Source organism: Triturus cristatus, chromosome 9, assembly GCF_964204655.1.
Source record: "Triturus cristatus chromosome 9, aTriCri1.1, whole genome shotgun sequence".
Classification (NCBI taxonomy): Eukaryota; Metazoa; Chordata; class Amphibia; order Caudata; family Salamandridae; genus Triturus; species Triturus cristatus.
The window spans coordinates 704,679,671-704,705,601 of NC_140592.1; the positions used below are offsets into that span (position 1 = coordinate 704,679,671).

General features: G+C 44.5%; 1 protein-coding gene across 11 annotated transcripts in view; it reads left to right on the forward strand.

Annotated features, from left to right (window-relative positions):
- The first annotated feature begins 4,554 nt into the window (after positions 1-4,554).
- Positions 4,555-25,931, forward strand: part of KAT5 (lysine acetyltransferase 5) — a 688,762-nt gene continuing 667,385 nt past the window's right edge. For all 11 annotated transcript variants that reach the window (XM_085625846.1, XM_085625847.1, XM_085625849.1 and 8 more), the window contains exon 1: positions 4,555-4,586. In XM_085625846.1, coding sequence (XP_085481972.1) covers positions 4,575-4,586 — 12 coding nt within the window. In that variant the 5' untranslated portion in view covers positions 4,555-4,574. The remainder of the gene's footprint in view (positions 4,587-25,931) is intronic.

A 25,931-nucleotide genomic window follows, 5' to 3' on the forward strand; every position in this document is an offset into this window, starting at 1 on the left:
GCAGGGGAAAAAAACGCAGGAGGGGGATTGTATAATCATAAACTTCCAAGACCCAAGAGTAGTACCATCGATCTGTACTCCTATTAAAAGAATGGGGGCTCCGGGGGTTAAAGTGGTAGATCTTTCTTATTTTTACCCTAGGCAAATTGTTGGCTCAACTGGTGGAAGTTTAAGTCCCCCTGTTTTTGGTCAGAACTGGGCTGGGGTCTCAGGGGATATCAGGGAGAACCAATTGTGGGCACCAGGGCCTTACTGACTGGAAACTGGGAGTAGAGCAGATCCAGCTGGAGTATTACCTACCAAAATAAATCTTTCAAGTGGGATAGGCGACTTTATATCCACCCCACATGATCCCTGTTCCCCTCATATTTCTCCGAGGAGGTCCATAGACAGGGGCATTCTGGCGCCCAGCGACTCTTCAGCTGTGACGGACCTAGTCTTTAAGGTTTTCAGCTGGAATGTCGCAGGGATTGCAAGAAAATTGGCATTACCGGATTTTACTGCTTCGGTTGATGAGCACTCCCTGTGCCTTTTCCAAGAGACATGGAGCTGTGTACCGGTCCATAGGGTGGGCTTTTCTTCCTATTCCTCCCCTGCGCAGGTTTCGGAAACAGGGAGAGGGCGACCAGCGGGTGGCCTTCTCATCTGGGTCGCGGCTTCTCTAGACTGCAGAGTCTTGGAGTTTCCCACAGGTTCCCCTGACATACAAAACATTACCCTAATAGATCAAAGGGGAAGAACTGTCCTAAATGTTTATAATGTTTATGCCCGGGGAACCGTGGGCGGGAGAAAGTCCCCTGTAATATCTCTCCTCGAGACCTTGCTAAATAATACCCCATATAAGTCTCGTACATTGGTTGCTGGTGATATGAATTGTACGTTCGAGCCCTTGGGCTCGGACGTCTCCCTCGACCAAGACGAGGAGGATACCAGGTGGGGGATTCCGGTACTGGAAATCCCACCGATTAGAAGGTGGACAGAAGTGGCGCTCCAGTTATACTCCCTGAGCCTTGAATTCAACTTAAGGGCAGCAAATGGGAGGACATCCTCGGATAGGTTGGGTGTCCACACGTACAATAGGCCAGGACATACCTCTAGGCTAGATTATTTTCTAATAGACGTATACCTATGGCCTTATGTAAGGGACATGCAGGTGGTCCCCTCGACTGAAAGTGACCACAACTTGCTCTCTTTAAGTATGGTCCAGTGGTGGCGCCCCTCAAGTAAGGATAACATTAACCGGGTAGCCGCACCCCCGGATGAGTCTGAAGTCTCCCCTTGTGGTAGACGAATAAAATGGGCCAAACTGGTTTTATCAGAGGCAAAGGTAGGGGAAATTCAATTCCACTTAAACCATGCGGTAACAACTCTTGGAACCTCCTTGGAAGGGGTGGGTAGTGTGAGTGGGCTTTTCGTCTCCCTGGTAGAAGCCTTAACTAACGTCTTTACATTATACCATAACAAGTCGGGTAACAAAGACCTTAAAAAACCAGTCGATGGTTGGTATACCCAAACATGCAGGGTTCATAAGGCTAAGTTAGTTGAGGCGCTCAAAGTTAAGTCCCGTAGTGTGATACAGGAAGCAAGGAAGGCCTACAATAAGTCCCTTAAACTTGCCAAGAGGGAGTGGGAAGATAAATACTGGGAAGACCTGCTCCAGGCTAGTAAAATTAGGGACTCCAGGGCCTTTTGGCATCTCATAAGCACGCGGAAAAACCCCGATGCATTTGTGAGACCCTGCAACATCCCGCCTCAAAGCTGGGTAAAACATTTTGGGACCCTATACCTCCCCCTAGATGGGGAACGCAACGTGGGGATGGACTTCACACGAGTAATCGAACCTCACGCCTATGATCTCTTCACTCCCTTAGAGATTGAGGGGGTTATAGGGTGGGTAGCCCCTCGCAAGGCAGCGGGCCCAGACGGCCTTCCGGGGGACCTTATGAGGGCATATCCAGCGGATTGGGCACGGGTCATAGCAGCTCTTCTAAATGATATCATGATGGGAGGGGCAGTGCCAGAATCCTGGAAAGGGGCGGTGGTGGTCCCGATCTATAAAAAAGGGTGCAGGGAAACACCGGGGAACTACCGCCCTATAAGTCTGATTGACTCCACCCAAAAGATAGCTGGTAAAGCTATCCTTGGAAGGATTCTCGATTGGGTGGAGGAGAAAAAAATCCTATCAGACTTTCAGGCAGGTTTTCGGGCTGGTATGGGGACAATAGAACAGGTGTTCAGGCTGGCACTACTGGGGTGGAAGGTGGTGGAACTGGGCAAGGGTAGTCTTTATTTGGCCTTTATAGACCTGAAGACTGCCTTTGACCTAGTCCCCCGGGAAGATCTTTGGAGGGTACTTTATGAGTTGGGACTACCCCCTTACATCTTGTCCCTTCTCATTAGCCTTCATGCCCATACCTTTGCTCAGGTCCGCTGGGGTAAAAACGGAGAACTCACTGAGAAGATTCCAGTGTCCAGGGGCGTAAGACAGGGCTGTGTCTTGGCACCCACCCTATTTTCACTATATGTGAACGGGGTGGTTAAACATCTACAACAAGAACCAGCCGACGCCCCCTGTCTCGGAGGAGTTCGTATCCCCACCCTGCTTTTTGCGGATGATACGCTCCTGATCTCGAAGACCCCTCAAGGCCTCCAGAAATTACTAACGCGTTTTCAGGAGTTCTGTGCTGCAAAAGGACTAATAATAAATGTGGACAAAACAAAATATTTAGTCCTAAATCCTCCTAAGAAATTGGGCCGTCCACCCACACTTAACTCGATCCCCTTAGAGAAAGTAGCCGAATTCGATTACCTCGGTATTCGGATTACGGATAGGTTGTCTTGGGCTAAGCATATTGATAAAATGGTTCTCAACCATAGGAGAGTAGGAGGTGCCCTCATGAGGGAGTTCAGGGCCTCTCCTAGGAGATCACTTACCCCAGTAATTGATATCTACAAGGCCAAAGTAGTGTCATCAGCCTTGTATGGGGCAGAACTGTGGGGCCACTGCCGACTGGACGCCCTAGAGATAGCGGAGAGCAAGCTTCTGAAATCCTTTATCTCCGTTCCACTGAGCACACCATCTGTACCAGTGCGGTTGGACACGGGCTGTAAAAACATTAAAGACCAGGCCCAGCTTCGCCCGCTCCTGTTATGGACACGAATCTGGAGGGGTGAAGAACTAAAATCCTATGCTGATGCCCTGGGGGAAATAATGAGTCTGGGGGGCTGGGCGAAGATAAAGTGGTTAAGAGAAACTAAAAAGCTTCTGGAGATGATCAGACTAGGAGGCTGTTGGTCATCACGTTCAGCCCCTCCAAAAGAAGTTGTTAAGGCGCTTTTCTGGAAATGGACTGTGGAGCGTCTAATTACAAACTCTAACCACTGCAAGTCCACTGTCGCCTTTTTGCAAACTAAAGACATTGTGGCTTTTGAACCCTACCTGGACTTGATCACTCTCCCCTTTGACCGAGCCCTCCATTTTAAATTTAGAGTTGGATCCCTCCCCCTGGGTGCAGTGGTATCGAGTTGGTCATCAGCGGCCCGTTTTTCTCCCAACTGTGCATGTTGCCCGAGTAGGGTTGAGTCCATTGCGCATATCTTATTTGAATGCCCGGATTATGCAAGGCCTAGGAGTTCCTGGTTGAAACCCCTCTGTCATAATATGGGCACACGTAGCCACCTAGTAGCCTTGCGTATCCTAACTACGGACACTTCCCCCCCTATAGTTTGTGGAATAGCAAATTTTTTAAGTCTTTTTGGCTTATTCGCTGTAAGAGATTGTCAGTAGCTGTTTAATTCTTTTTTAGCTAATTTAATAACGGGCATTTCATGTCCTTTTATCTTTTTATGAATTCTTTTACTGGCTTCTTGTAGCATTGTTTTTTTTGTACATTGTAATGATTGTATTTTTATTGTGCTTACAAGATATCTTGCATATCGAATAAAAGCTTATGACTGAATATGTATATGTTTCCCTTGTCTTCATTGCTTGATTTTTGCGGGCGAGAAGGAAGTGTCACTCTTAGTCGTTGGATGTCACTTATAATTACACCGAAATTATGAAAATGTCACACATAAACAATGTTAAATTTTGACAGCTATAAACCACACGGGCCCATGATCAGTGGCGTCGTAACATTATGAAAACGCCTCCCTAAATTTTGTCTTGAAAATTTGACTGGTTTGTGCACCAAACCATTTTGGCACAAAGATATTAGACAGTCGCGATGTACTTATATGAAACGTGGTGGTCATGTTGAAATGAGAAGGATAGTTATGTCTAACGTACTGATACTAAAGAGGGCGCAAAAACTATTAGGAATAACCCGACGCTTCCTCATATTTCTTATTCAAACTTGTTTTTCAATAAGCGCATTAACATATAATTCAAAATCCATTCTTTGTTACGAATCCTTCTAAAATGTGCTATATCATGAGGCAACGTCAACTCTGCATTCAGAAATGGCCGCCGCGTCAACGTATTCCACAGACAAACCTCTTGCGGGCGCTCTAGTCCATTGTGGCGCTCTATCGTTAGTGACCTGGGCAAGGGGCGGAGTCGTCGAAGGAGGAAGATGGCGGAGGTGGTGAGTATCTCTATCTCCGTCTTCGTAGCACGTATTGGGGGCTATGTTATTGTTTTACATCACACTGTGCCATTCCCCAGACGTTCTGCAATTCCGCCTCCCAGAATTTGCCCACCCAAGCCACTATCTCATCTTGTAGTAGAGTCGTATTGTCAAGTCTGAGGCACTGTGGAACCTTTGTTATTGAGTATTGGGGGACCTGATAGGTTATTCTCTGACGAAACTTCTAGAACACTGTTTGATCCCTGTGCAGTAATGCTGAACGCGCTCAAATAGAAGCATGATATACTTTGGGAATTGTTAGGTGTTAAGTGGACTGTATGATTTCTTTGTAAGTGTGAGAGATAATGTTATGTCAGTTCCCACTGTGAGAAGTGGAGTCTTGGGCCCGTTATCAGTGTATAACAAAGTTATGTCATGCATTAGCAGAAAGTCAGGTTTCTCTTAAGCGTGTTAAGGTTTGCTGCACATCAGGATACTGAAAGTTCCCCAGACAGACTGTTAATAAACCTGATTTTCAGTGAATGAGTTATGCTTTTGTTTAGATACATGTGTGAATATTCTGTTCTGTGGGCTCAGCTGGACCAGTGTGTATATCTCTTTACCGCAAGGTGTTTTAGTCTGTGTAGGAGTGGAGTGAAAGATGGTGGTCTCGCTTGGACCTAGCCTAGCAACAGACTTGGGATTGTCATAGCATCGATCATGGCTAACTCTTGAGCATCATCTGATTCATAGTGGTATCAACTAGAGTTAGTGTGGTTCGGATAATGCTACTAATATAAGACCATACTCAAGGGCAGTGATACTCAAAGTATAGCCAGGGGGCAACATACGGCCCTCCTGACCTTTACATGCGGGCTTGTTTGAACAGCAGCAATAGGCTGCTGATTAGTTTACAAAGCACTAGTATTCATAAATATATTAAATAAACGGCAAGCGTTTATAGTCGAACTGAAGTGAAAAAATGAAGCACAGAAGGTGTTCTGAACCACTTAACTTTAGGAACTCCTTAATTTTTAAAGACGTCTTGCAACAAAGTTTTTAAATACCATTACAGTTTAAAAAAAAAAAGTGTATTTAATTAACATGCAGAAGCGTCTCGCCTTATTACATGAGATTATAAAAGTTATGATTTATTTTTTTAAAGTGACAGTTATATGGGCAATATTGTAGTTTGTTAAATCAAAGATAAGAAGGTTTTGTTTGACGCATATCCTGAAGTCATGTATTTCGAGGTATTCTTATATGTGAACATGAAGGAAAAGGGGAGGCAAAGTAAAATAAAATAGTTACCTAGGATCACACAATTTGGTCAAGTTGGAAAGCCGGGATTGATCAACCACTAGATGTACATGCGTCACTTCCACTATGTTCCCTTAAACCTCCCACGCCCTGACCGCCACCCTGCGGCCATCAATTCGACCTTCTGTCACACCACAGACTGAACTTTTTGGCCCCTAGGAAAATGTTTGTGAATACCCGTGCTCTAGGGCTTGGGAATAAGTTAGTACTTTGTGGGCCATTGCTTATGAATGTGAACATGAGTAATTCCCTCTTTTCACGTGGCCAGCCCCCTTTTTGCTGACTGGTATTTCTGGTGTGCACGGTGGGGTGCTTCTGTCCATTTCCTAGTATATGCAGTGTGAGTCATAAAACATAGTAACATTTGCTAATCCCCAATTACAATATCCCTGTATGGCATTATTATATGGTACATGGCATGGACAGTAAAATATAATCTATGGACTGCAGCACATGGTTTTCCATCCACTCGGCTGACAAAAAAAACATTACATCAGGCCTGCCTGTGTAACCAGCCTTCTGCAGCTTTTAAACCTGCCTGTAAACATGTACAAATAACCATGTTGACAGGAATGAACCCTACTTAATAAGTTACATCTATGTAGACCATGTAACCCACAAGGTAGAGTGTCTAGTGTTTGAAAATGAAACCTGCAAGAATAAACTGTTTGTATGTACCTACAGAAACTAATTTGACCACAGTGGTAGCTGTTCCTATGATGAAAGCTAAAGTTTGGGTAAAATTATTCTGCTCCCTTTGTTTTGGTATAAACTACAGAGATAATTCAACCACTATAGATGTTTATTCAAAATTAAATCCACTGGTAAGTCAGATTTTTAATATTTAGGAAAAGTAATTTTCAAAAGTTAGACCTTGCCTGTCTGTTTCTCCAGTGGTCTAATTAGCTTGTCAGTGCTCCCTGTTAATGAGGAGTAAAAAGTGTTCTCGAGCAGAAACTGTGGATTAGGCCTTTTTTCATGAAAACCTGGATGTGAGGTATGTGAATCCTTCCTGCTTAGGAAGGACACCTGCAGAGGATTCAGGAACTTCATTAATTTGAAACGGACCAGTTCGATGCCTGTTCATCCATATTTAAGTGGAATGGGAGATCTAGGATATAGAAGCTATTATTTCCTGGGCAGTGTTTGGCCAGCTTGGCACCAGTCCAGTGGGATGGGAAGCTGGTGCCAGAAACAGTTTGCTAGGGTTTAGGAAGAGGGACAGCTCATTTCCCCAAACCATTAGTCTCCAATGAGTTGCTCAGGATCTACTGGAAGCTCAACAGTACCCTTGAAGTAGCTTTCCAAAGTGAAGCTTAGCCCAGTACATCATTCAGACGGTTTATGCACATTAAAGAAGACAGCAGTGCTCATCTTTTTTTATTTTTTACATAATTGTTTACATTTTTGGAAACAATGACATACTGCACAGCTATCATTACAGGTATTTTGTCTGAAGGACCAGAATACAAATCAATTGCAGAGATGACAGGCCCATCTTTGCAGCATCAGTGACGGCCATGCACAGAACAACACAAAAGTAGCATAATCAATTAGGCAGAACTGAGATGATGCAACACTCGGGGTTTGTTTTTGAGATTGTGCAACTTCTCCTTACAGGAATTTGTCTGACATTACTCGCTAGTCCTGAATGTCCTTGAGGACTTTCTAGTCACTGTGTGCCATTTTAATTTGTATTTCCTCTGTCAACAGCCATTCATGGACCTGTTTATACCACCTCTGCATCTGAGGGCCTCAAGGTTGTATCCAGTGTTTCATTATCATGCTCTTGGCCAGTAACACTAATGGCGTTAATCCATATTGGATTTTACTCTTATACTTTTAGTGTGGGGCGTAAGCCCCAATATGCATTGTCTCAAAAACCACTTAACCCTCCGCCACAGTATTGTAGCCAGGGCCTCCAACACTAAGCTCCACTAGTCGCTCACCACTAGACACAACCATAGCATGTAAAGTAAGTCTGTCACCTCATGAGCAGCCGCCTGTGTGTTGAACAAATCTTTCTAAAGCACTGCTCATCTTAAGACCCTTAAAGGAGAAGCCAGCCAGACCACTGTCAGGGCTTCATGCTAACACACAAAAACACACACTCAATTGCCCTATGAGATCTGCAACATGACTGCCTGTATCCACTCACAATCTTGCAAAGTCACAAGAAATTTGTAGACCCATTCTGTCAGTCACAATACGCGTGTCACTATTGGGCCAGGAAATAAGAGTTTCTGCAATAGTCAGAGAGGAGTTATCTAAGTGTGGGCAGCCTGGAGTCCGAAAGTGTGCGAGTGGGGTGCATTATCTTGGTCTTGTTGTAAATACGGGCAGTCCTGGCAGCGTAGCATGACTAACCTCATTTTGGCCACCGCACCTTAATTATGGCCATGACCCATGTATTATGAACATCCTTACCATTATTATGTCCAGCCTTGGCACTGTGGTGTCTCTGTTGTAATTTTGAATCTGTTGGTATATCAGAGGCATCCTTGGAGGTTTGATAAGCATCTATGGCATGTGATTGTAAAGCTAGTACGTTTGAAGCCAGTTTTTTTTCTCTGTGAAGCATTTGTACATGGGAACTTGAAGAAAATGACAAGCTGATATTTGGTGACTGAGAATTTGTTGAAAACAAAAATTAGTATTTTGAAAGCCAAATTTGTTTCTTTTAGAAAAGAAGCCTGGGAAGAATTCTTTTTTTTTCTCCAAAATGAAAGAGGCATTTGATAGGAAGATGTTTATTTTGAGAAACTGATGAAGACAAAATGGTTACATTTCCAAAACCTATTTAGACCTCCTTGTTGAATGGTAATCCTAGCTGAGTTGAGGAGACCATTTTTCATAGTTATGTCCTTTGTGCTACTAGGAGTGCCTTGCTTCTGCTGCTATTTCATTAGTCACATGTCTGATTTTCATATTGATAACACTTCTCCTGAAATTTCTGCTGATTACCCTCCTTGAAATGTTTGAGTGATCACTAGTGTATTGTTAATGGAAGTAGTCACTATTGCACAGTAATAAAGTTTGTAGGCAGATCCCAATGATTTTCTTTGAGCAGAAATAGCACTCGATATAGAGAACATTAGAGATCCTGCTAATCACACCTCTGATGGAGACACCAGAAACCTCCAAGGAAAGAAGGGCGATGCCAAAATGGATTTTACTCACAGCCATGCACCGTGTGATAAGTTTCAGTTAGAGAAACAGGATGTGCTGCACAAGTGGGAATGGTTACACCAGTGGACATTTTTCACATGAGTTGGGGAGTGTCCAGGAGTCACCGCTACACAGAGGCTAGTGAATACTGTGAAAGTACCACCTCATCCACTGCTCATCTGGACACTTACTGGACCTGTGCGAGAATAGAAGGCATTTGGATCTGCTGACTCCGACCTGAGGGACTAAACCTGTTTCCACTCGTACTCTGGACAGAAAAATGGGCTCCAAGTGTTAGTTAGCTGGCCTCCTGTGTGGCTAGAGGGGCACGAGCTTCAAGAGGCTGTTTTCCAGTTGTACCCACTGACCAGTAGGAATTGGACCTGGACCGGACCCTGCTGGTGGCACCTTGTACCTTGGTAGCCTTAAAAGAGTCCAAGAGAAACTGCTTCAAAAAGCATGGGACTTATAAAAGTTAATACATCCAAGACCTCCGGAGCATCAGCAAGACTTTGCTGCTAAGGTGTTGGATTTAAAGAGAGCTTCGTCTTATACAGCTTTATGCTTGCTCAGCTGGAGAATTTTAAGATCCATACGAAGAACAAAGTCCTACGTTTGAAAACTTTACTGATATGGAAAGATTCCAATCAACAAGAGGACTGTGGTGGATGCAGAATTTGAATTTTCAGTCAGAACTATTCCCTCCAAAAACATTGGCTTAAGCGGGCCCTTGTCCAATGGCTATCCAACTTTGAGAGGGCTTTGCTGGCTGCAGCCTGCAGCATCGTCTGCTGGAGGATTTAGACATGGATTAAGACTTCCATTTCAGAGACTAAGTCAGAAGGTAAAAATCTTTGACTGGGTCAGTCTAACCTCTGTCCCATAGCGGTCGACCTGAAAACATGACTAGGTCCTGGTCATCTGTGAACCAGGACTTCTGATTGGAGCTTGCTTTTTCATGGTACGTTTTGCTTTAAAGCCTAAAAAAAAATCCCATTTCCTCTTTCCCTTATTGGATTTTAGTCATTTAGTGTCGGTTTTCTTGTTACATTTTTCTCTATTTTTACAATTTGGAGTGGGATTTTTATTTCTACTGTGTGTTGGCTTTACTTCCCACAGTTTCCTTAAGTCACGCACTCCTGTCTGCTCTGTGACATGGCTACGAGGGGTTGATCTCAGTTTTATTTGCTGAACTTGTGCTTTGGACCAGAAATGAAATTTGGAATTAATATTTCCTTCCCTAACTAATTTCTTTTACTGTGTAAGCTTAACCTGGAGCTTGGCTGGCAGTGTGCGTGGAATGCACCTGGGTGGTGGTCTGCGTGGATGGTGGTGTGCGTGTACCGACTCTTGTTTGGTAGTGTGGCTTCCATGGATACCCCAGCGTTTTCTTACCTAGAATCCCCCTCAAACCTCAAATGTACTTTCAAAGTCACATTTTCCTCACATGTCTGTGTGAGTTAGTTGTAAGATCACCGTGCAGGCACACATTTCCTACTAGCCAGCATTCCCCTTGGTCTCCCGAGAAAAATGATACCTCACTTGTGTGGGTGCCCAAAGTAGCGTCAGCCTAAAAACGTATAAACAAACTGCCCTTTTGGAACGGCTTTGGGCCCCCCTCAATCTCTACACATTTTTGGGACTTCCATATCATAGGCACTCAGCCCATCCACACAAGTAAGGTATCATTTTTATCGGGAGACTGAAGAGAACGGTGAGTGGAAGGAAATTTGTGCCACACGGTTATCCTACAACTTACCCACACAGACATGTGACTTCGAAGTACATTTGAGGTTTGCGGGGGATCTAGGGTAAGAAAACGCTGGGGGGTCCATGCAAGCCACACCAACAGACAAGAGTCAGTACACGCACACCACCAGCCAAATACCTACAATTTTGGCGATGTGCAAATAGCTACTGTTTCTAAACTCTATTTTTGTTCCCATTTCGGAAATACATAGGTGTCTTTCATACCTATTTTTCACTCTTTATATTTTACCAAATGAATTGCTATATACCCATTACACAATGAAAAACATTGCAAGACGCTGCTCAGATATTGGCTTTGGGTTCCTCTGGTTCTTGGTGAACCTACAAGTCATATATATCCACACTACCAGAAGAGTCCAGCGGATGTAACGGTATATTGCTTTAAAAAATCTGTCATACATAGAAGAAGTTACAGACGAAAACATTGGTACAGGGTTGTTTATTTCAACTAATTTTCAGTTTTTCTTATTTCAAATGTAAGTTTCTATAAACAACCTTTAAAGGATCTACACAAATTATCCCTTGCTGAATTCGGAATTTTGTCTACTTTTCTGGAATGTATAGCTTTCCAGGATCCATTATTGCTTTCATACCCATTTCTGCCACTAACTGGAAGGAGGTTGAAAGCACAAAAATAGCAAAAAAAGGCTATGTCCCAGTAAAATGCCAAAACGGTGTAAAACAAATTTAGTTGTTGAAAGTCTGTCATACCATGGAAGATGGTGATTTCAGCACCACAGACCCTTTGTTGATAACATTTGCTGGGAAAAAAACAGATGCTTTCTTCTATATATATATCCATATATCCATCCTACTGGCAGTCGCCAGTAGGTAGTTATAGTTGGGACCTATTTTCCATAGGAGATCTGCAACATTCTATTTGGAATAACGTTGGCGCCGATTGACGAATCTTCGTGAAATTTTCCAAACTTTTGGCCAGCTCCGGTCCGCTCCTATCCTGAAAATTTCATGGTGATTCGTCATGCGGGGGCCGAGAAAAAAGGGGGGTCCCAAAACGCGTTTTCCCCATGCATTTTCCCATAGGACCTGTTGACGCAGTTACAGCCCGAACTGCTGAACGGAATTACACCAAATTTGGCAAAGAGGTAGTCCTCAGTTCAGACTCGTGCCTTTTGCATAAATGGTGTAAATCCGTTCAGTAGTTCCTGAGAAAATTAGAGTTAAGAAGATAGATATATCTGGGCGGAGCCTAACCACACATCTCATCGTGAGATCTGATTGGCTGTCAGTACTTCACCCAAGAAGTGTTGGCAGCCATCTTGGGACCAATATACATGATAGCACCTCATTAATAAGCATTGCGGTTAATAGAAGGTTTTAAGACTTTAGTTACATTATAAATCATTTGATGGTACCATACTCATTTTAGGAATTGTGGTGTGTTCTAAGGTGATTTTACCATGTGAAAAAGCCTTCTGCTGTGATATCATGAATCATGTTTGAGAGAACTATTTTCTCATGCTTTTCCCACAGAGGTTTGGAGGGTGATCTATAAGCTAAACTGAGAGCATATTTTCTGTAAATTCACATTATCTTTCTCAGTCATGTGAGAATGAAGTCTGACATTCTAGGTAAAACATGTACATCCAACAAGGGCAGAGACTGTCAGTTGATTCCTTTGTGTTCTACTGCAGCTTCCCAGAGTGTTCTAAAGAACAACTAGAGTGCTAACAGTCCTACTTATGACAAACGTATTGCACACCTGAAGCCATCTTGATTGGAATAAAGTGGTAACTCTTAAAACATTTAATTTAAAAAGGAACAAAATGAGGGGGTTCACTTTGCCATAGAAAGTATGATTAGTGCTGTAGAAAGAAAAATTAGGGTACATTTGGACTTCTCAAATCCTCTTCTATTTCATTAAAAAATTCTGACATGCAGACTGAAACATGCACTTTCAATACCAGCAGCAGACTTCCCTGGTGAGCAGTAGCTTTACTACAGTGATCTAATAAGCAACTAGAGTGCTAACATTCTGAATTTATGGCAAATGTGTGACACATCTGAATGCCTTCTTGATGGAATCAAAGTAAACAAGCTTTTGCTATGCAATAGGTCTCGCATTTATACAAGTTTGAGCTTTTGGGATTGTAAATGACAATGCCTTTTATTTACGTTGTTTTTTAAAACATAAATAAAAGACATTGTGATTTACAATGCTAATAGCTCAAACGCCCGCAAATGCGCGACCTATTGCATTGCAAATGCTTGTTTTGTTTGGTCACCTATTTCATACATACATAGAATGACCCCATTAAAAGAGGAATGTACAGAAAATAAAGAAAAGCTCTGTTCCTGTTCTCATATAATCAGTGCTCATGTGCCCTTGGAAGTCAAAGATAGCTATGCAAAATCATCTTCTAGTTGACGTCTGCGGTGTACGATGTTTTCCTGAAGCCTAAATAAGATTGACGCTAACATCGGTTGCACAGTCAGTCCGATCCCTTGTTTGTGTACTATAAGAACGACGTACCTTTCATCACTACACGGGTGAAATCGCTTGCTACCAGTCATTAAAAGGCGCTGGGGTGGTTAGGGGGTCTGTGGAATCGCAGAAGGCACCTGGGGCCATCTGTCCCGCAGCCTCTCCAGCACTGGAATTCATTACTGCAACTCAATTAGCCTAAGCGTGGCAAACAACAAAGGCCACCATGTTGGGTTACAGCGGCCAGCTTATTAAATGCATCCGTCATCATTGTTTTTGCCTGTTCTGTTTTTTCGTTTTCTTTTGGCTGGCACCATGCTAATGATCTGTTTATCTCTGCTGGATAGTAAAAGGTGTTTCTGTTTCATGAGCCGATCCCTACCTCTGGCTGCTTTGGTTAACTAAACTCTGCCAAAATTTGTTCCAGAACAGAGCATTGGGATGGGAGCTGTGAAAATACTGTCTATTTATGAAGTGATTACAACAAAGTGAGTTACTGTCCTACGGAAATGAGAAAAACAACACCCACACAAAGAAAAAAATAACATGAATTATTACTAGTTTATTTACACTTGCACAAGCTCACATATTGTCTCTGCCTCAATAAAGATCAAGGTAGTAAACAAAACAAACAAGCATTGGCCGCGCGGCCGTGAAATTAACGCCGCGCGGCCATGAAAGAGAAAGTGAGCCACACGGGTAACATGGAAGGGGGGTGGGGGCGGTGAGTGCTAAAGCAACACAGGGAAGGCTGGCATATGGTGAGCACTTTCGCAGCCGCTTTGATGTTCTCAGTGGCTGCGCGGCGCACAAATGGTGCGCGTGCCCAGTGCACAAATGGTGCGCGCGCCCGGCGCACATGCACTGTAGTTGGCGGCCTGAAAAGCACTAGTTTGCACTTCCAAATCCCGCTTTCTAAAGCTCTCGCCAGGGCAGCGCTAAAGCGCTGGCTCAGGCGAGTCCTAAAAACTGAAAGTATTTCCTACTGAGGAGACTGTAGTAAATGAGGAAATTAGGAAACTTCATAACAAATAAGTCTCCCAAAATGGCCACCAGAGACAAAAGAGCCCAAATATCACCCAGATGTAGCCCAATGACAGAAGTGTGCAAAACACTTATTTTTTTGTGTATTTGCAGTTTTATATAGTGCAGACTTGTCAGGTATTGGAGTGCTTTACATGAGCATTGCTTACATCACACAAGATCAAATTCATTTTGGTTGTAGACATGGGGAGATTAAGTGATTTGACCAGAATCACAATGTTGAGCTGAAGTAGAAACTCCAACCTGGTTCCCCAGTTGCAAAGTCTGCAGCTCTGGAAGTAACACCACATCCTCTCCCCTAGGTGCAACATTTAATCAAGTGGTCAACTGGATAAAAAACATAAAGATTACAAATAATTTAAAAGTTCTTTGTCGCTATTTGAAAACTCAGAAAATATGTCCTCATTTTAGTTTTTTAGAGCACTAACCATAATTTTGATGCAAATAAGACCCTCTCATATATGTAATTTCTAAAGGAAATGCTCTAGGTATTACAGTTTTGATTACATCAAGATGACGTCAGGCATTCCACACTTTTGTAATAAATATAGAATGTTAGCAATCTAGTTGTTCATTGGGATACTGTTGAGAGGCAGAGGCCAGGGGCACGGACTCTGAAAATTGAAGGCAGGTAGGAGAGTGCAGAGGCAACGATTTGACCACACTGGGCAGGCAGGAAGGGCAGTGGCAGCACAACAGACTATGGAGGGCAGTGGAAAGGGGGGCAGGGGCAACAAACCAACAATACAGGGCTGGCAAGAGAGGCTGTGGCAATATAATAGACCATTGTGGGCAGAAGGAAGAGGCAGTGGTAGTACAACCATACATGCCAACAGACCCGTTTCAGCCAGGAAACGTCCAATGTTTTAAGCTCAAATGGGCTTTATTTGATCTGTCTCCTGTCTACAATCTCCTCTTTTTCAATGTAACTCAAAGGGGAAAATCAATACCCCATTTTTTTTTTCAAAATCTCCCTCTTACCAAGTTCAAAATGTTCGCAAGTATGGTAAATTGGATCATGGTAGGCAGGAGGAATTGGGGTAGGGACATGGACTCGGATAACAGAGGACAGGAGGGACATGGAGAGGTGCACCAAACTGACCCTATAGGGCAGGCATCAAGGTTTGCAGCAGCACAATACACCACACAGGGCATGCGGGACGGGAGTGCTGCACAACAATCCATAGAAAGCAATAGGGAGGGGACAGGACCATGCACATGGACAACAGAGATCAGAGGTGAAAGAGGCAATGGTAGTTAGCTGACCATAATGGACAGACCGGAGAGAAAGCTGAAGCATAACAGACCATAAAGGGCAGGAGGGACGGATCAGGGGCATTGCAATGGAACAGACAAGCCAGGAGGGAGGGAATAGGGGTCTGCACATAGAAGCTGAGGGCAAGGGGGCAGGGCAGGAGCAGCAAGATGACCATGGAGATCAGGCAGGATGGGCACTAGAAACAAGACACACCATGGAGAGCAACAATGAGACTATGATGGCATACACACAGACCATGGAGGGAAGGTGGGAGGGGGTCAGGGGCAGCTAGCTGACCACACAGGGAAGGTGGGAGGGGCCATGGCAGCACAGAAGACCTTGCATGGCAAGCGGGAGGGTTAGTGGCAGCACAATGGCTATGATGGGCAAAAAGGATGGAGCAGGGGCATGCACAAAGACATCGGAGGGCAGGGGGAAGGAGAATAGGGGCAGCAAGCTAAGCACAGAGGCTAAGCAGGAGGTCAATGATGGGCCATAGAATTGGGCAATGGAGGGCAGGAGGAGTGGACTGGTACATCATGCTAAATGGAGGGCAGTGGCAGCACATCAGACCATGCATGGCAGGAGGGAGGAGGCTAGTCCATGGATTCAGACAACAGAGGATAGGGAGGAGGTGGATGGGGCAACAAGCTAACTGTTCAGAGAAGGTGGGTATTAGGAACTTTATTGTTTTTAAATGTGTGTCTGTGCGAACTACTTAAAATATGAACAAGTATGCAGCATAATCTCACTTTTATTCAGGAAGAAGAGGACGTTTGTGACTGTGACTCCGGGCTCACTTGGCAGAAACACCCCCTGACCCTCCACCCCCATCGCAAAATGTAATGCCCGTGAAAAGGGTAGGTGGACGCAGTGTTATATAGAACATAGTCCTGAGAGCACGATTGAAAATGAAAACTAGATATAGTATATGGTATAAACTATGCACCAAAAAGTGTGATATAAGATGAACCGGGGCGTGAAATATAATATACAATAAATTGTGCGCAATAACAGATTCATTGGAGAGCGCGAGATAGCAAAGGCACTAGCGCGTGCTATGCGATATGAGCCTTGGAGTGTAATATGCACAGGGCAGTGTTGTGTAACCTAACTAGTCTCTAAAGTTGTAATATAAAATATGTGCTGGGGAGTGTAACGTTGCATATGCACTGTGACAAAGATATGGATCCCAGATTGTAATATGCATGGCATAGCGCTGTGCGTTATAACATAGGCATCGAGGAATGCACGTTAGATGGGGCAATATAACCCGTGCGAAGGCAAGTGTGGCATGACATATTCACGGGGTGGTGTTACAGTGCACATGGGCTAGAGAGTGTGATAGCATACGCACTAGCTGGTGGAATGCAACACAGAGGTGTATGGCACTCGGCGGGCACTGGTGGGTGTAACACAGCATTGGGCTCAGCCAGGAGCACGCTGTGACTCAAGTGAGGTTCGTCTCCTTTCCAGAGAGTAAAATAAAAAGTATTACACATCCGACGGTGGATGTGTGTTTTATTAACCGTGAGGGGGGTTTCTTGCATAGTTTGGTCGAATTTTTGTCGAATCCCCTTTGAATGGCTTGGTGTGCGTGTGTATTAAATGTGCCCGTCAATAGCTACCCATGTTTGTATAAATAAACGACAAGGGTGTCTACTTGGAGAGTACCCACCGGCGGGGGCGGCGGGATTAGGCAGGGTAGGGCGTCAGACACATCAGAGCTTCACTAGCGGTGTAAATACATTCCACGTGGATTCATTGTATGCATAGTCGCCTTTTAATGAATATCACGCAAATCGTCATGGTGATAGTTACATACGGTTTGTCCAGCATGTCCTAGGTGTTTCTATAAATATATATTTTTTTAAAATAATAAAAAACAAAGGCCGGCCCCGGGGCCATAAGTGGCCTGAGGAGGGGGGCAACACAGCCCCCCTCCTAAAGAATAAAAAAAAAAAGGCCATGACCCGGGGGTTGGGGTCCCCGGGGCCGATTAAGGCCTTGGGAGGGCTAAATTAATTTTTTTCGACAAAACAAATTAGGGTGCAGGCCCTGGGGGATGGGGTCCCCAGGGCCGATATATTAGCAAAAGAAGGGGGGGCCACACAGCCCTCCTTCTAAAAAAATAAAATAAATAAACGACCGCCATCGCGCCGGGGGCCATGCAGCACTCTGCAAACGCGCCCCCTGGCCAGTTGTAAGTTGGGGAATTAATTCCCCTTCAATACTGAGGGTCCCTGAGTGCCAACTAGCCCAATAGGTATCTCCAGTATGCGCCAGAGAGCTGCGCTGCAGACAGGTGTTCTGAGGCTACGCCCCTTTTTACACCTCTATGCAACACAGCTCTGTGGCGCTTACTGGAGGTACCTAGTGGGCTAGTTTGACCCTAGGGACCCTTAGGATTCAAGGGGACTTAATCTCCCAACTTTAAAAATGGCCACAGGGCGTGTTTACACAGTGGGTAAGGGAGGGGACAGGGCCTGAGGTGACGTGTGCCAACACGCCCTGTGGCGCGTTTTAAGAGGTAGTTTTAATCCCCTGTCCTATTATATACTAGTGACTTACAGAGGAGGTCATGCTAATCACAGGGGGACCCCAACGCATAGTGTTCCCTAGTGTATGTAGGTGTTTTCACTGTATTCTGAGTGTCTTTTAACATAGCACTAGCTCTAGGACTGGTTAGTCAGACTCAGTTACCACCAGTATCCGTCTGAAAAAGTTGAGGGTACAGGATGATTTTGCAACAAGGCTTCTTTCTGCTCTTCTGTTTGTTCTTTCTGCACGTTATCCTTCTTCCTGCACTTTTCTTCGTCTTTGAGGACTTCTGTTGCTTCTTTCTGCATTTCTTTTTTTTCTTTCTGTGCGTTTTTTCTTCTTTCTTCACATGTCCTATCTCTGTAGGCATAGTTAGAAATTAGCATTTAAAAAACCTTTGAAATTCACTGAAAAAATTATAGGTTTCAGGCACGTTATAGTTAGGAATTAACATTTAAAAAACCTTAGAAATTCACTGAAAAAACCATAGGTTTCAGGGGTGTTATAGTTGGCTGGACTTTTCACTCGTACAAAACCATTGAAATTCCCCCGTTATAGTTAGTTCAGCTAACTATAACTCGCGCGCCCGCAATGCACTGCTGATGACGTCACATATTACATCACTCATGACATGGTCAGTGACATCACTCATGACATCTCAAATGACATCACTGATGACATCATCCTTGTGATAGTGGCAGACTTCCTCTCCCCCTAATATAACCTTTGATACACACATTCAAAAATAGAAACTAAAATTTTCAAAACAATGGACATACCAATACCAGTTACAGCAACATATGCAGTAATTCTAAGATCCACATACACATCCACTCATTCACCAACAGTCCTATACTCACTCATCATATGTACTCGTGCACCTATACATCCTGTTACACAACGCCACTCATCCATAGAGTTACTCACACACATAGTCACTCAAGAATAAAGAATCAAACATCCATTTACTTGCATATACAGTTATACACACACCACCACACTTACTTCTACAGAAACTTACACATACTTAGTCTTTTAAACAATCACTTATAGAAACACATACTTATTCATACAGGAACTCTTCCAATCTGTCACTCTCACATATATTCACTTATATACACCAATAGTCACATATACTAGTTTAAAACATATGTAGTTACTCACAAAGACACTATTGAGACAGTCACTCACTCACTAACACACCCATGCACACACTCATCCACCCATACAGTTCTGCACACAGGCTGTCTTCAACACATACAAACAGCGAGTCACTCATTCATGCACCTATGCACTACGTAATACCCCCCACCGAACCATACAGACACTCCTACTGATACAGAAAAAAACAACTAATAACCTATATAGACACTCATGTAGCTACTCACCAACCCATGCAGCCACTTATACACAAATTGAGAGACTGATACAGATATTTGCATATTTAAACATTACTCACTAAGCCATGTATTCACTAAGATACACTTAATCAGTCAGTTATACAATCAATTTTTCAAAAACAAATTATCCATTTAGACACTTATATACCCGTTTATTCTTCCATCGACCTTGAGATATACATATATAAAACATATGTAATTTTCAGAAAAACACACATTCACTGGATGATGTCATCAGTGATGTCATGAGTGGTGTAATATGTGACGTCATCAGCAGTGCATTGCGGGCGCGTGAGTTATAGTTAGCTGAACTAACTATAACGGGGGAATTTCAATGGTTTTGTACAAGTAAAAAGTCCAGCTAACTATAACGCCCCTTGAAACCTATGGTTTTTTCAGTTAATTTCTAAGGTTTTTTAAATGCTAATTCCTAACTATAACGTGCCTGAAACCTATGGTTTTTTCAGTGAATAAAAAAAAATATATATATATATATATATATATATATATATATATATATATATATATATATATATATATATATATAACTTTTCAAATCGCTGTCTTTTGGCTAATTTCTGGGTCCCCTCCTGGGGAATCAACAAACCCGGGGTACCTTTAAAATCCCCATGATGTTGGAAGAAAAGGACGCAAATTTGGTGTGGATACCTTATGTGGTCAAAAAGTTACAGGGGCCTAATCGCAAAGTCCCCCAAATAGCCAAAAAAAGGTTTAGCACAGGGGAGGAAAAGGCCTAGCAGTGAAAGGGTTAAGTGAGGCCAAGATAAATGTAGGAATTGGGCCACTAGCTTCAGAACAGGCCGATAATGTGCCTGTAGCATGACATTTAAAGGGCCCTTGGTAATGCAGTCTCACACTTTGGGCCTGCAAACTAAAGCAGTGGGCAGTTGTTAAGCTAAAGTAGTGCTTTAATAGGAGTCACAATTATGGGCTTTTACGAGGAATTTCTGGTATGGCTATAATACTCCACTTTGAATCCTGTTTGGTGTCCGATTTTGCATAGAAAGACAAGAGGTTGGTTCTAAGATTTTAAGGTTTTCTAAGATTAGAATCCACTATGTGTGTTTTCTTCCTGTTACAGAGACCTATTAAGCTTTGTAGCAGTACTTCCAACTTGCATGCATTTTGGCTTCAAGTGCATTTGCACCCCTGTTAGCTGTTAGTCCAAGCTGTATTAATCTTAGTGTGTGTCAAATACTAAACATTCTTTTGAAGGTTTTCTTAGTAGCCAGTGCTCTGTGCATTAGCCCAACATGACAGTGGGGGGATACCAGCACAAGAATAGCTTTTCAACTTTACACAGTGTTGGGGCTGCATGAGAAGTTATACGTTGTGGGTGAGGTGTTCCTTGAATATGTGGGCCCTCACTGATACTACCAAATCGAAGTCGCGCAGGTGATCATTTAATGTGTACCAAGTACTTGGTACGTAGCAAAAGAAAACTCTTGTATTCTCGTCCTCCTTGCACTTCTTTGTATCTAGCCTCTCAATGACAAGACTATCAGTATTGTGCTGGCCATCCAGGGACATTAACTTTTCTGTCAGATGAGCGCCAGAAGCCTCTCCCTGCCAACATGAACTTTTTGGATAAAAGCATGTCCAATACTGCTCTGTTGTGCTTTGTGTAGTTCCCTACAGCACTTGAATAAAGGCAATCTCATACATTAATTATATGAATATATAATGATGGGGTAACCCATCTTAAGGTTGGTGTAAGTGAGTGAGCATTTGGATTCCTCGCAGCATGGCTAAAGGCATCGTCATACTTGCTTAGAATTTCCGATCGTGAGGTGGCATGCAGGACTTTTTTATTTTTTTTTATTTTTTAGATATATATACATTTTTTAAATTTTTTATTCGTTTTATACTTATTGAGAACATCATACTATAACATAAGAATTACATTGACGACAATGTGATGCCAGAGTCATGTCATTAATAATTGTAGAGCAGTATGTAACAATCAGGCGTCTATCCTGAGACAGCAGTGCGATACAAATAAAGCGACCACAATAGTGCCCGGGTACACATCAAAGACCGAAAGAGCCACCAGTTTGATCATAGTACAAGCGACATTATGTACATCGGCTATACTATCCAATCGCTGTACAGATTACAAATTGCCTTAATTGAAAGGTGACCGTCGCTGTGTCCTATGCAGGACTCTTTTTCAGTGCTGCGTTTTTTAAAGCAATTTTTATTGATTTTTGTACATCTGAAATAACAAGGGGGGTTCGGTTACATACCCCAAGTAGGAATCAACGTCACAGTGCAATGCAGGTTATCTATGGCATAACTGGAGCACCATGCGATGTCCATAATCAACTGTTCGGGCATTGCATACGGTCATCACAACAAATATTTGCAACCAGTGAACCTTCCCATCCCCTACCAACCCCCCACCCTTCACCCCACCCCCCAGGCGTGTCAGTTACGTGCAATCTGTAATAAACCAATGGGACTACTATCTCTGTGGGGTGACTAAGTCGTAGAGGGGGCTGCTGCCCCTGAATGTTACCTGGCGCGCATGGGAAGCACCTTTACTAAACAGGAGGCAAAGTGGTCTTAGAGCTGCGTAGGCATTAGTCCATAGCTGCTCCAGGGCCTTCTACAGATGCGGCATCTTCCTCCGCTTCGGGGGATTCAAGTGTCACAACAAGCGCTTCCCAGGCTCTCGCCCGTTCTAGGGCCTTTTCACTCTTGGTTCGCTTCGCTATTTGTAGCCTAATTACTCCCTCACATTCTGCCCACTTTAGGAATTCTGCTTTCCATTTAGCTATACTGGGACCCTGTTTCGCCTTCCACTGGATGGTGATGGTCCGCTTGGCCAGGAACAGACCCAGGTCTATGAATTTGCTAGTAATTTTGTTCTTGGACGTGTGGGGGAACCAGTGCAATATACAATGAGCCATGGTTGGCTCCAGCTCTCTATCAGTGAGGTCTGATAACGTTGTTATCATCTCCTCCCAGTAACTGTCTAAAAATGGGTCCCCCCTTAACATGTGTTTAAAATCTGCGCTGTCTGCGTTACATCAGCGTCCTGCACCTATAGAGGCACGTCACTGCTTTAAAAGTGCCTGCTGCCATCACAACATATTGGCAGCCCATGGAAGTTGGTGGTTTTGTAAGTCCTCTACCCCAGTGCTTCCTGATAGCCGCAGTGAGGGCCGTGTACTGCAGGAAATCACCTCCATAAAGGTCAAAACGGGTTTGCAGGTCATTAAACTGGATCATGGCACCCTCTTCATATAGGTTCCCTATAGTAGTCAGCCCTTGCTCCCCCCCCAATTGTCCAGTCTCTTCCAATTGCCACCGTGTGGTAGGGCCCTGCACATGACCAGTGGTATTTCTGGCGCGTAAGGGCATTTAATAGAGGCTCTGTGCAAGTATCTGTGCCAGCATTTTCGTGTCGTGGCGAGTTCCAGGGTGAGGGTCGCAGTATTAACCGGGAGCCGTAGTACAATACGGGACAGCAATACCAGGAGCCCGAGATCTTCCCTGCACCCCTCAACTCCCCAAACGGCCCTCGCTACCCACTGCGTAAGCCATCGGAATTTTGCTGCCAAATAATAGGTCTCGTAGTCTGGAACCGCCAGGCCACCCTCTGCTCTAGGTCTCATGAGTGTACTGAGCGACACCCTTCGTCTACCCTTGCCCCACAGGAAGGCTGTGACCAATGAGCGAAGCTGCTTGAAATCCAGATCGGAAGGGTCCCAAAGTAATACAAGAGTCTCAGGAGGGTTACCATTTTTAGGTCTCGCCTGATCCAGCGCATGCGCTGGTCTGGCGAGACTTATTGAGAGGGCTCCAAAAAGTGCTACCAGGCCAGCCTAAAGCTACAGTGCATGTGCGTGGGCGTGCGCGCCGCGCTTGACCAGGATTACTTTCACTTTCCGCTTTTGCGGCTTTGATGTTTGATCGCGATCACTTTCGCAGCAGCACGGCCGCTTGTTTACTCTCTTTCTTGTGAGTTGCTCTCCCCTTACACTTGCTCTCCGAGTTGCTTCCCCCACCTAATCCCCTTCCCATTTGGCATGTGTTTTTTAAAATAATTCATGTAAACCATCCCTACGTTCTATCCCTTGCTGGTGCCACTGAATGGCTGACTCTTCCGCGTCCCGTCCACTGTTTTTCCCGGGATATCGCAGGCACCTCAACTCGCTTTAAAAAATAATTCAATTCACAATCCCCCTTCACCGATCTCCTTTATTGCTCCACACTTCAACCACAATTAAGGCAACCTGGCCCTACTTCACTTAAATGGAACCCGCTCGCATCTCTTAAATTGCACCCCCCCCCCCCCCCCCCCCCCACCCCCCGTTGCAAATCTGTCGTCATGCTCATAAGCCTAAAAAAAAGCATTGGCATAGCCAATAGGTTTCGCTTTTGGGACCTTATAAGTGTTTAGCCATGCAACAGTTGCATAACTAAATACTTATAAGGTCCCAAAAGCAAAACCTATTGGCTATGCCAATGCTGGTTAGAAGGGCCACACGACCGGCTACTGACAGTGTCAGGGATCCCCAGAATTCGAAGTTGGCTTTTGTCCCTCTGATGGCCTTCCCAATATTACCCTCAAGAATGTTCTCTTGTTTGTGGTAAATAAGCGTGCCCAGGTAGGGAAGGCATCTGTCCTCCCAGTTCACCCCTTCTGTGTGCTGCGGGCCTACTCTATTCCCACGCGCCGGGAAAAAGCAAGATTTCGACCATTTCACCTTTAATCCTGCTACTCTGCTAAGAGTGTGGAGCAATTTTTTCGCCCCCAAGAGTTCAGGTCTCAAGTCAGCGAGGAAAAGCAAAATGTTGTCAGCATATAATGCAATATAATGAACCTGTCCATTTACGTCAAGGCCCCGGTAAGCCCGCCCTGATCTGGCATGTGCGGCTAAGGGCTCCATCGCCAGCGCAAATAATAATGGGGAGAGGGGCAGCCCTGCCGCATGCACCATCCCACCCTGAAACTGGCGGTGGAGTCAGTGTATAAAAGAGCCGTCCAACTCACAAAGCTAGCCCCTGGCCCCATTTTTCGCATCACATGAAATAGAAAAGCCCACTCCAGACAGTCGAAGGCTCTTTCTATGTCCACTGCAAATATCGTGGCAGTCTCGCCACAGTAGGTGTTCGCTTCCAGGAAGTGCATGAGCCTTCTGATATTGAGCGCTGTGTTTCTAGTGGGTATAAACCCGGATTGGTCCTCATGTGTAATGGTGGTCATGTGTGGAAGCTGACGGGCGGCTAAGATTTAGCTTTTTTTTTTTTTTTTTAAATGGCGAGCTTAAGCATGGATAAGGGGCGGTACGCTGTTTTATCCCACGCCTGCTTGCCCGCTTTCAGCAGAGGGATGATGACCGCTTCCCTAGTGGAGACAGGGAGTTTGCCAAGTCTTATGGCATCATTATATAATTGTACGAGTGTGGGGGCCAAGAGGTCAATATATGCGAGGTAGAATTCCATCGGGAGACCATCAGAACCAGGAGTTTTATTACAGGCCGTACTCTTGATAGCACTACCCACTTCCCTTATTTCGATCTCGCGCCCTAGGGAGAGTGCTGTATCTTCGTCCAGCGCAGGCAGCTTAACCCCGTGCGTGAACTCCTGCAGCTCCTACGTTGGGACATCTGACTGCGTTAAAGCTCCGTATAATCCGAAAATGTCATTGATCCCTTGTTGGTTATACCTGGCTACCCCATTCTGATCCCTGATCTCCAGTATGACTGACCCCCGTCTAGCCGGGTTGGCCAGCCAGGCCAGCAGGGCCCCCGATTTATCCCTCTCCGAGTGTGCTCGAGTTATGTAGTTTGTGTAATCAAAGCATCGCAGTCGGTCTACCTGTGTGGCTACTGCCTCCCTAGCCACAAGTAGCTCTTGCTGTTTACCTGTTTTTTCGGGTCTGTCCTTTTCCAGGGCCCGCAGGCGCACATCATCCCTCTTTATATCTTGGAGGAGAATCTTCCTAACTCCAACCATCTCAGATATGCATCTCCCCCTAAGGACTGTTTTATAGGCGTCCCATTCCACTAGGGAGGACGTGGCTGTGCCCCCATTGTCCTGAAAGTAGTTAGTGATAGCTGTGCCAATTGTAGCACGGAAAGCTGAATCGTCTAAAGTCTCCGGACATAGATGCCAGGTGGGAATTTAGGGGCGCGCTCATGACCCTTGAAATTGTACCAGGACAGGTTTGTGATCGGATAGTGTCCTGGTGAGATATTCGCTACAGCCCATCCCCTCATTGACATCAGTTGAACACAGTATGGCATCTAGTCTGAGTGGGGGGTGGGAGCGGTCAAGGTCAATGTCAGATGTACAATTAAAGTCACCCCCTAGTAGTACCGACCCCGTGAGGATAGTCACCAGTTTTCCTGACAGAAGAGAGAAGAAGGCCGGTTGGTCCGAGT